This window comes from Lepeophtheirus salmonis, chromosome 3 (genome assembly GCF_016086655.4).
Source record: "Lepeophtheirus salmonis chromosome 3, UVic_Lsal_1.4, whole genome shotgun sequence".
Taxonomy (NCBI): Eukaryota; Metazoa; Arthropoda; class Copepoda; order Siphonostomatoida; family Caligidae; genus Lepeophtheirus; species Lepeophtheirus salmonis.
The window spans coordinates 50,472,998-50,485,043 of record NC_052133.2 but is presented as its reverse complement, the minus strand read 5'-3'; the positions used below and the strand labels follow the sequence as shown (position 1 = coordinate 50,485,043).

General features: G+C 33.6%; 1 protein-coding gene across 1 annotated transcript; it reads left to right on the top strand.

Moving 5' to 3' along the window:
* Nucleotides 1-664: 664 nt before the first annotated feature.
* On the top strand, nucleotides 665-2,064 carry LOC121113963 (uncharacterized). The gene is made up of 2 exons (XM_040707770.2): nucleotides 665-831; nucleotides 1,297-2,064. Exons 1-2 carry the CDS (start codon nucleotides 711-713, stop codon nucleotides 1,761-1,763), a joined length of 588 nt encoding a protein of 195 aa, XP_040563704.1. The 5' UTR covers nucleotides 665-710; the 3' UTR covers nucleotides 1,764-2,064.
* Nucleotides 2,065-12,046: the final 9,982 nt, after the last annotated feature.

Genomic DNA, 12,046 nt, shown 5'->3' with positions numbered 1-12,046 from the left:
CACAGTGTTGCTTTCATATTGTCTACGAATACTAAAACACTGTATCTCAAGCGGACAAAATAAGAATAATAGATTTTAAAGATAATTACAATGAATTCATTCATTTATGTTAATAATGCAGATTAATCTCCCGGATCGTTCCCTAAACCTTCAGGCCTTATATTTGACACCCCTGCTTTAAAACTATAAAATGAAATTGAAAAGGTGTTAAAATACTTTTTGAACACCTGGTATGATACTTGGGGGCTCCATCCTACACACATGGGTTTATCTTGGATGAAAGTTGTCAAAAGTTATTCAAAGATTTTTTTCACACTAATCGGCATTATATAATAAAATGTTGATGTAGCTTTTTTGATGTTTCTAAAAAGGCATGTTACAACTGCTCGCAGTCTCCCCTACGTCATATTTTCTACATGCATACTTAATTCATAAACATACTTAAGTAGCTATGCATCACAAATACCTTAGAGAATTAGTCTCTTTAAAAGGTTACATACATATATGTTCTTGTAATGTATGTACTATTACTGAGGCTTTTACGTACAAAAGTCATACGTGGTGATATATTCCAACTAACTCCCTTCTCCTCTCATGGTAGTTGAAGATTTTTAAAGCCATGGGTACGTATTATAAAAACTAAAACAAATGTGGAAATTGTCTCATTCATAAATTGAGCCTTCCCCTTAAAGCATCTCTTTCTTTTAAGAATGAGAACACCCTTCAAAAGAAGAGACGGAGTATCATTCCTTTTCTCTTTCAATATTCCTTCACTTATCTGTATTCTACTATCCCTTTTCATTACTTCATCAGTATCTTATCAATCCTCTGGTAAGTGTACATAATACATCTTATCTTGTGGTACACATTTGTTTTTTTCAAGATTAAAATTCAAACAAAAGGTTTTGTGAGAATATTTTTTTTACAAAATCATCTGAAAAGAGTGGTTGGCATAACTTTCATTCAATATATGAGCATTCAGCTCTAATAATTCCCTCAATTCGAGGCATACATCCCTTGCAGAACTTGACTATGTAGTCAGACTCGAACTTAGTCCACTCCTTCTTCATGGAAGCCTATAGAGACTGTACTTCTTGTGTATCCTCTCCTCTAGACCCCCTAAATGGAGTAAACAAAGGGGATTCACATCTGGAGAGGAGGGTGGCTACATCTTGTAGTCCTCCTCCGGTCAGTCCGGGTTGAAAGTAATAAAATGACTACCACCAGATAAGATCAACCCTGTATATAGTCAAACAGTTCACCTTACAAATATATACTATCTTTCTCCAAATTCAGATCCAGGACCTTATAGGAAAAGAGACAATTCTGAGCTGATTTCTTCACTTTTCTTGAATCCCATTAAAAAAGGTCTAGCTTTAGCAGGCATAGAAGAAGAATTCAACCGCTCCGAGTTTAGGAATAAGGGAAAGAAAGTTATGGAGAGGCCTCTAAGGAACTATGCTCGTGGTTTCCTTGTACGACCCATGAAAAAAAATGATTTGAAGGATGTTAAAGACTTTATGACTAGGCCCACAAAGCGGATATTTGAAATGGAATTGGAGAAGAAGCAGGCCAAGGATTTTCTTATGAGGCCCATTCGAAGTGATTCTGCAAGAGACTTTTTGATGAGGGCTTTGAAGAAGGAAGGGAAAGAGGAGGAGCTGAGTAAGGATATTTCAGTGTTTATTCTTAGGCCAATGAAGAAGGGAGGTCTGAAGGATAATGAATTATTTAGCAGATTAAAACTGAATTCAAGGACCTAATATGAACCTGTTTATTCCGTATGAAACTTGATTGAAAAAAAATATCGTTAGCCCAATCTTTTCATACATATAATATTGATCTCTTTTCATACTTTATTTTATTTCATATTTTGTTAAAATATGTATTTACATTGTATGCACAAATAATACGTTTTATGTTGTATGATCGTGAATATATGTCTCAAACGAAGCTCTCCTATAACACTTTGCTCCATTTTATTATATTGATGCTTTTTTATAGTAATTATTTATCAATGAGTAATTTAATAAACTAATGGTTAAGAATCATCTCCATATAATATTTACTGTTTGTATCCTTTCTTGTGGTTTAGTTGTAGTTAAATTTATTAGGTATTAAGGAGTTCATCTGTAAGGGACCCCAGAGGTTTGTACTTATCTTTAAAAGTATTTTTATTTTGATCCATACGTAGATGGACTCTCTCAATCAGTACAGTGCTTTGGGGCTCGAAGCTTTCTTACTTTGATTTTAATACCAGTAGTAGAACACTCAGGAACTAATCAAACGACCCAGCAGTACACTCTCAAATCCTCATTCGAAGATAATTTTTTTTTTTTTTTTTTTGATCAGGTTACTAGAGGTATAGTTTGGGTATGTAGGTGATTAGGCTCACTTGCTCTGGTTTTAATACCAATAGTGGAACACTGGACCCTCAGGAACTTCCCAAATGGCCCGCAGTCTACCTTTGGAAATAATGTTTCACCAGAATCTAAAGCATTGTGTCTTTAGATATTTGAACTGGATTTGTGGAACACATTATTCTTGTCATCCTTTACAGTTATTTGCACCTTAATCTATGATAAACTCATACTCTTCATCTTTTTGAAAAATAAGTTGCAGTTGACGATATAAATTATTTTTTAAATCGTATTTTTATGATTGATTTCGTACCGATATACATTAAACACCTAAAATGTATAATCAATCAAACTCCAAATTTCAGAAATTCGAAAAATAAGCTTAAAAAATCATAAAGACAATGAAATAAGTTTATACATCAAGCTTCAAAATTAATGTCTTTTTTATTAAATTGATTGGGATTTGATTGTTGAGGGGCGTTAGGGGTCCTCTACGGACACCACTGTTGTGTGATATTTGACTTCATCAATTAGCTATTACATTCTGATGTTTTAAATATATTTAGCTCTCATGAGTATATATTGGAATACTTTTATGATATAGATTCTCATATTCTGGCCTGCAAGCTGCTCTGAAACCCCAGGCCTTGTAGCCCAAATCTTGATATTTTGTATCCCGATCCACCTATATTTCTGAGATATCCAACGTTGCATTTTGATAACATACATTTCAAATCAGTGTTGAGAAAGACATTGAGAAGCCAAGAACCAGATTTTAAGGGATAAAAAATAAATCAAGAACAAATAACCCAAGCGGTAGAAAATAAAAACTCTGTTCAACTTCAGATTGCCAACCTTTAAAAATATTGCACATGAGAAAATGCTTAAAATTGACAACTCTATCTATAATTGTTTTTTTTTTATGGTTATGCTCCTTCAAAAATACGGTGACAAAAGAATAATTTTGAAGGAACAGTTAAGCTGTGTGTTCTAGGCAGAGGTTTCCAATTAACACAACTTTGTATTTTTATTATTGGAAAAGAAACAGTCATCGTCTCATTTATAATTACTAAAAATAGGCCCCAAATATGTTGTGCTTAAACTTTTTAACATGGGAAACTACAAATTTGAGCAAAGATGTCTTCCTCACATTTTTTTTTACAAATTTTAATCTAGACAATTATTTTTGACAAAAAATTTAAGGAAAAACTTATTACTTACCACGAATATCGTTTAATATGTTTATTTCCAAAGAATTTATCTAAATACAAATTATACACTAAGAACTGTAAGTGTGTAAAGTATATAACAAATAAGCTGATTAGACCTAGGCTTCACACATTTTTTTAAAATTAACTCCATTTTTGTTAACCTTTAAGGACAGCTTTCAAAACTTCATTATTTTTTTGAGTTATTTTGCTAAGTGTGAGACTTCTTTTGTTATTTCTAAAAAAAATGGATCAAAAACAATTTTGATGAGTGGAAAGTGTTCAGAAGACTCTGCTTCCTAAAGCGAATAATCCTACGTAGTATTAAAATAATCTATTTTTGTGTTGTTCTGTTTTGTGTTTTTCTATGCGGGACGCATAGAAAAACAATGATAAAAACGCATTTACTTCAAAAATGAAGACAAATATAGACTTTAGACATAAAGTAAAAGTTGTTCAGAATTTTGAGTTACGTACGTAAGGCTATGTTTAATTCTGATCAGGCAAGATTCCGAATCCCTGGAGGGCAAGTTGATTTTTTTAAAGAAGATCGATTCCTCGTGTCTCAATGTTTTTTTTTTAGTTTATGATTTGTCTATTCGAAAATGCACTAAAATAAATTAAAAATCCAAAAAACAAAATTATTGTAATAACAGAAAAGAGAGAACGTTTATTAAATACTAATTTAAAAAAGGAAATTAGGAAGAAGATTAGTGAGTTAATCTTAGTATGTATCTTCAATGTTCATTATGGTTGACGAAGGAACATGTTGAGTTAGCAATGGCAATCACAATAAATAAATAACAAGGTCAAATATTTGAATAAATTGCTTTATATATACCAAAATCAGTATTTTCGCATGGTCAATTATATGTTGCATTTTCAAGAGTGTCAAAAGGGGATTTGATTATATTTACATCAAATGGACAAAAAAGAACAAAAAATCTTGTATACAAGGAAATTTTAATAATAAATAATTAAAAAAAAAATACAATTTTGAACGAAAAAAAACGGATTTCTTTGTTAAGTCCGGGAATTTTCATCTCGTGTTTCAACTTACGATTTTGTACCAGTTGCAACTTGTATTAGAAAATTGTACATATTACAAGCAAAAAATGAGATGAATAATTTTAAATAAATCTTCCATGGTTGATCGATATATTAATGGTGTCATGTTTGACTATTTGGGATATAAATAGTATTCTGTGGTTCATTATAATTTTCAAATGCCCACAGTTATATTACCCAAAAAATTAACACATAATAACCCCTTAGTGATAATATCAGTTAATGATTGGTAATAATTGTTACCTGAACAGACATTGCGACTTGTACGGGTTGTACAAGGATCAATAACTCAAGTGGATAGGCTTCTATGGATTTGCTTACCGGTCCAAGAACAATTTTTGTACATTATTTTTTTCTAGATGGATTTTGACTGAAATTTTAGACCGTGAGTCGAACTTGGCGTAAACAGAAATTTCTAGTTATAACATTATTTTTTTCTCTCTTTAAAAGAAAAAAAAATGGTCATTTTTTTTTTAAAATGAAGGTAGATTTTTTTTAGATTTTACACCGAAATCGGTTCAGCCTGATGTTGGATCGGTATTAATTAAAACTATAACTGTCTAAAATCGGGCTAGAGCTTTTCAGAACCGAAACCCAACATAAGTAAGTATCCATCACTTTCTGATTTCTTTTTCGATTCTATGCATAGTAGAAGTATAGAAATCATTCATCTTTTTCTCGAAGAAGAGATGGATCGATTAGACTACTGCTTTATGTGTACAAAAATACAACAATTTAATTATATGGACGTTAAGCCATACAATAAATAAAAGAAGATTTTGCATAACATGTCATGAAGGTAGAAGTTAATTAATTCCTTTTGGCACACCGTATTAATAAATAATTAACTTTGAAATCCATCTTTACTAACTTTTTGCAAATAACTTTGCAATTCTGCGAATTCTAATTTTTACACGGAGTGCATACTGCATATAGTATACATATATTTATTAGTGTATAGACTCGGTTCAAGAACATTTTTTTTTTTTTCGGTTCGGTCTTATTTGATTTCTTTTATAACCTATTCGTTATATTATTTGTGTCCTGGTCATAGGGCGAAATTTAATCGTCGAATATTTTTTTCGATCTTAGCCGATGCTCCGATTTTCTCTCCTATCCGGATTTATGAGTCGTACATATATGATTTATCCAACACATCTATGACGTTATTGTTTGGATGTTCCTAATTTTGAAACACAGCTGACGCTATCAACAATTAACTCTAGGGGTTGCTTTAGAAATAATTCGATATCTTTTTTTTTTCAATAATAGTAAAAAAAATAACAAAACTTGTAAACATGGTCTCTGCAAACTTGATAACGTAATATGGCCAACTTCAGCAACAATCACAGCCTTTACACGCCTCTGGAAGGCCTTGTGCGAGTGTATGACAAACTCCTCACATAAGTTGTCTAACGGCGGCCTCCAGTGAATCGACATTTGGGGTTCTCTCTCCAATGTACCCCATACAGCAATGTCCAGTGGGTTCAAACCTGGCAAGGAGGGAGAAGATTTGCTTTGATTCATAATAGGATTTTCTTGCTCCTCTCGATCCTCCTGGCATTCATAACCCTTGTACAAAGGTGACGTGGTGTCCTCGTGTATGATGGCAATCCACAGTCGCCCTTCACATCCCTTTTAATGGTTCTAGCAGAAGTTGTTGGTGAGGTGATTCATCGATTTGGTGGATTCCACCTTGTTCTTCCTCTCCAAGTTGGACAGGAACTCCAGATCCCTCTTTAAATTGAGATCTCCACTTCCTGCTTTCCTGGAGCATTTCATAATGTCCATAATCCTCACCACCTTAACTTCATGACGAGAGAACGATTTTTTTTATAGTTTATTTATACACAAAGAAAGGCTGAGCCAGAATGTCAAAAAAGAATCACTAAACCTTCTTATATTAATAATAAAATTAACATCAATTTATGGTCAACGTCTTGATACCCAACCTTTTATAAAATCGGTCTAGACCAATTTAAAATGACACTGATTCATGCAAAAATTTTCCTACAGAGCAGTCCGGACCTGACTTCTTTAAAGGACCAAATTAGTTTGATCCAATTAAAATCATAAATATATCAGACATATCTAAGATTTTCTGATCGAAATCTAACACTAATATCTATACATAAAGTTGTAAAAAGATTCTTTCATTCCTCTTTTAGAAAACAAAATACTGGCGCTTGTCTTCTTCTTTTCAAACGACCATATTTTTTCGACAAGGAAAATATATATTAGAGTTGCCTTTTTTTAATAACTAATTTCAATGCATTAGGTTGAGGCATAAATATATTGCGAGTAATACTATACCAGAATACTCTCCTACTCAGCAGACAGTTTTAAACTGGTCTAGAGCTATGGAAGATGACACTTTCACTCTGGAAAAGATGGGTCGTACAAGCCTCCTCGTGAACTAATCGGCTTAATTCATAACATATTACGAGCAAATCAGGCTGATTTAGTTGGTAATTTAAAAAAACAATTGATATATAAAATTTTATCTATAGTTTCAAATTTATGGAAATTTTTTTATTTTTGTAAACTACCTTCTTAGAAAATAAATAAGATTAAAACTATATCTATATAAATGTTCAAATATCTATCTTTTGAATTTCATTAAGAGTCTAAAATAAATGGCAAGTACAGGGTGGTCCATTGAAATCTAGACGCTTATTAATTCAATGATAATTGAAGGTTAAGTGACTGAAGTTAGGTCATATTTCGATATATTAAATATTTAGCTCATGTACAAGTTGAGAAAATCACAATTGAACGGGATCGACAAATTTTCATTCTGTCACTTAAATCAGGATCACCTCCTACACGTTAGGAAGTCCAAAACGTTGGAAAGGAAGAAGTTCTCTGTCAAAAAGTCCAACTGGATCCGTAGGAGTGAAAGAAAACAGCCCATGTCAATCCTCTCAACTCCATGATCGCCCATGCGAGAGATCTTAGTCTTTCACACCAGACTGTATTGAGAGGTATCAAAAAAGTAGTCGGAAAGAGCCTTGTGAGGGTGAAGAGGCCCCTTTTGACACTAGCAATGTAAGAAACCATCTCCTCCGATGCAATACTCTTTTGAATGAGTCTTTTGAGCTCTTTTTGATACTTTTGCCCCCCTCCCCCTAGTCAATTGCATCAACTACAACTTTTGGGTGTTTGTCGAAGGTAAGGGGTGCAGTGTTCGTCATCCAAAGCCACTGTCAGCCAGCACTGGAACACCATAACAGAGGGCTATCCCAGCAGCGGGTTCCAGGTCTTCCGTCAACGCCTGGAAGCCATCGTTGCCGCTAAGGGCGGCTATATTAATTATTAAGGGAGCTCAAACATTGATCAATTAATAGTAATAATTTTGTTGAAATTCTATTTTTAATTATTAAATTATATCTTATTGAAGTTTAAAATTCAAAGTGTTCAGATTTTAATGGACCACTCGGTACAACTAAAACAAATAGTAAAAAAACAAAATGTAATATCATAAAAAATTAAGTTGCAGATCTCTTCATTAATTTTGTATACATATACGAATAATAATAGATACTCAAAGGTGCAATACCTTTGAGAATTTCTGCTGTTCCTAGTTTGTAAACACGAATAAGTTCTTCTTTATACTTCTTAATTAAAAATATGTAAGATTTGCAAATAACTTTTTTTTTTTAAATTAATACAATTACTTTTAATTAAGTAACATATTTTTATTTGTTTTAAATATCTCTATAAGTATTGAGTTTCGGTCTGCAAATCCTACACCAGTCTGAAACTACTAGTGAAAATTGATCATAAGAAGCAGAAAACATTGAACTTTGCTGTTAAGAAAACTTACTCTGCTACATTATCATCTCCAGTCACTCCCTTCTCCTGTTCAGATGACCCTGCTTTAGTTGAGACCTCACTGCCAGAACTAAAATCTGAACAATCCGTTTCTGCGGAAGATAAAGTTGCTCCAGAGTGGAGACTGAGCAGGGAACTGTGCCTAAAGTTGAGAGAGATCATCCTCTACAGCCCAAGATACAAACATACAATCCTCAGATAGATGAAAAATACTCCAGGGACTTTTAATATGACTGGTTCCGTAAGTTATCGGCCAGATTCAGTCTCAACATGCTGATGAATTCGTGAAGTGGAGAGCTTATTTGAGGCAACTTTTCCAAACGGTTGGGTTCAGTGAAAAGCAAGGATTGGCTTTTAGGGGCGATTCCAAAACAAGAGAGAAGTTGACGGAATCTAATGAAAACAATCGAGAAAACTTGTTGGAGCTTTTGTCCCTGCGTTCACACGACAATCAGATTCTCAAAAATAAACTGGAGACCGAGGTCAAAAATTTGTTTCAGCTGGGCAGGTTTTGTATAGTGGACTTCACCTAACATCCCAAATGAGCTGACAGAGATTATAGCATCCAAAGTGACGGGGAATATAATTGAAGACTTGTGTGGCGATGATTACTACTGGTTCTCTGTGATTGTTGATGAAACATCAGGTATGTCAAATACAGAGCAGTTCAGTTTGCCACTTGGATATCTGACGAGTGAAGGGATCAAGAAAGAGAGCTTTCTCAAGTTTGTAAAAGTTACCCAGACGGATGGCAAATATTTATTTCAAAAGCTTCTCAAGGCTGTCAAAGATATCGACCTTAATCCAGCCCGCACTGTCTCCATGGCTGCAGAAGGTGCCTCTAACATATCTGGCATCAAGCAGGGTCTCGTCGCCAGGTGGAAGAAAGCGGCCCCCAATGTGTCTACATCCATTGCTACGCCCATGTCCTCAACCTTGTAGTTAATGATCTTCTCTCGGATATAACCCTATTGAGAAATACAATCGGGACAATGCAAATTTTATACAACTTCATTGAAGGGTCACCAAAGTGGTCAGCAATCTACAGGTCGGCGAAGATAACAAGTGAAGATGAGGAGCTTACAAAGACGATTACCCTGCAGAACCAGTCTGCCACCCACTGGAGTCTCCGCTACAATGCCGTACGCGCTGTATTTCTAGAGATAGTCAGAATCATGAGGATCCTCATAATAAGGAGAAAAGACAAAAATACATTGTCGACTTCAACAGCAACTTCTCTGCTCAACAGCATCTTTAGTTACGAGTTTGTTTGAACTGTTGAAGACACTCCTAAAATACACATCTATCTTGTCAGATGAACTTCAATGCATAAAGGTTGACCTAACAAAGGGCCGAAAACAAGTCAACCTAGTGATTAGGATTCTGAAAGATAATGAGAAACGATTTGAATCAATCTAGAAACTTGCTGAGTTGAAGTTGTCTGAGCTGAAATCAGTCGCAGACCAGGAAGACTCAATTGATTTGGACTTCAAGGAGGCGAAGATTCCAAGGAGAGTAAAATTGAAAGTATCAGAGCTTGAGTGCAGATTTGTCACCTATAATACAGACACCACAATGGATCTCATTGCAATCGTCAATGATAGTGAGGTGGAGACCTGTGTCATGGAGCTTTCGCCAAGCAGTACAGACTTGATCTCGAGCAGCTCTAGTCAAACCATGTAATCTTCCAGCAATTCAAAATTAATATTATAATGTTCCATTTTGCATCATATGTTTAAAATTTATGTTTCTCTAGGCAGATATTGACACAGAAGACATGGTTTCGTCACAAACTACTGCGGAGTTGATAAGCTTGGGAGTGTTCCGCCTGATGCTGGAGTTATATATGGTGATAGTGCCCCTGGTCTGAATGCCCATCAGGAGCTGTGAGGCGGAGCGGTCATTCTCCTGTCTCAGATGGCTCAAGAACCACATGAGTACCACCATCGGCCAGGAGAGGCTTTCCTCCCTCACCCTCTTGAACATGGATAGGGTAATGGTGGGCAAGGTGCTCCATGAACACATGGACAGTTTGATTGACACCTTTGCGTCAAGGAAAGAGTTGAGAAACTTCTTCTTCTAAGTCATGATAAAGAACACATACGTTTTTTCTTCATTTACTTCAATTATTTATTTTACATGTGAGTTAAGAACATTAAGACTTGTGAAAATAATCTGCTATATTTTCTGTCGATGTAACCGTTATATAGTTCATTATAATTAACTTTATCCGTTATTCTTTTCTAAATCCTTAAGGAGGTGTAAATTGTTTGACTTAATTTTATATTTCAAAAATTTTCCTCTCATTCTCGCCCTGTGCATTTTATACTAATCTTTCTGAATAGATTGGCTTTGACATTACGTCTAGAGTTTTTCTTTTTGATTTTATTTTTCCCAATGTTTGCTTGAAGAAAATTATGGTCAGACAGTCCATTGGATGATATTCTTGCAAGATCAAATCTGTGCTCCAGCATTTGTCCTGTTTAAATATCCCACGTTCACCACTGAAAATCAACCGTTCACCATTGTAAAGCGGGTCGAAAAATCTTACTGACATACGGCACTGGTTCTTTCAAGAAGGTTGGTCTGGACCACCCTAAAGTAAAAATCTGTCGTAAAAAAAATGATTTAGTTTAGACCGGTCTTTAAAAAATTCCGTCTACATCAATGTCACTAAAAATTCGGTCTAGACCGATTTTATAGATGAATCTTACCTTACTAACACAAGAATACCCAATTTATTTTGTTGTCAGCTATCAATTCCCTCTTCGAGCTTGGTACGTCATGGTTATTTCATATTGTATTATTTTCAATAACTAAACAAATTCATACTTAAGCTCCGTTTCCAAAAGAGCATGAATTTTTTATTTATCCCTCGTCTTTTATATGTATAATATAAGAAATTTTGCCTATAATATAGAAATACAAATTTATAGCTACGGTTTTAATAGAATATTCCTAACAATATTATAATATAACACCATATAGATTTCAATAATTTATATTAAAAAAAAATTGTAAAATAAATTCAAAAATACAGATATTCTCACAAAATTAAATTTTTGGGATTTTTTTTATAATTCTCAGCTGTTAACAAAAAATTAAATTTTTGGGAAAAATTATTTTAATATTAAATCACCTAGAAATTTTTTTCAAAAATTCCCTGATATTTTCTATAATAAAAAATATTGAAAAAAAAAAATCAAAAATTAAATTTTTGGGAAAAATTGTTTTAATATTAAATCAGCTGGATTTTTTTTTCAAAATTCCCTGATGTTCACAAAAAAATTAAAATTTTCGAAAAAAAAAATCAAAAATTATATTTTTTGAAAAATTGTTCTAATATTAAATCACCTGGAAATTTCTTTGAAAAATTATCTGGTGTTCACAAAGAAATAAAAAATTTTGAAAAAAAAATATCAAAAATCCGTTGCTATTCACAGAAAATTAATTTTTTTGTATCCAAAATATTAAATTTTGGATCAAAAATTTGAAAAATTAAATTAAGTTTATAATATTAAATCCTTAATCTGGGGGAATACATCCCCTCCAGCTCACCTCCTGGAGCTACCTCTG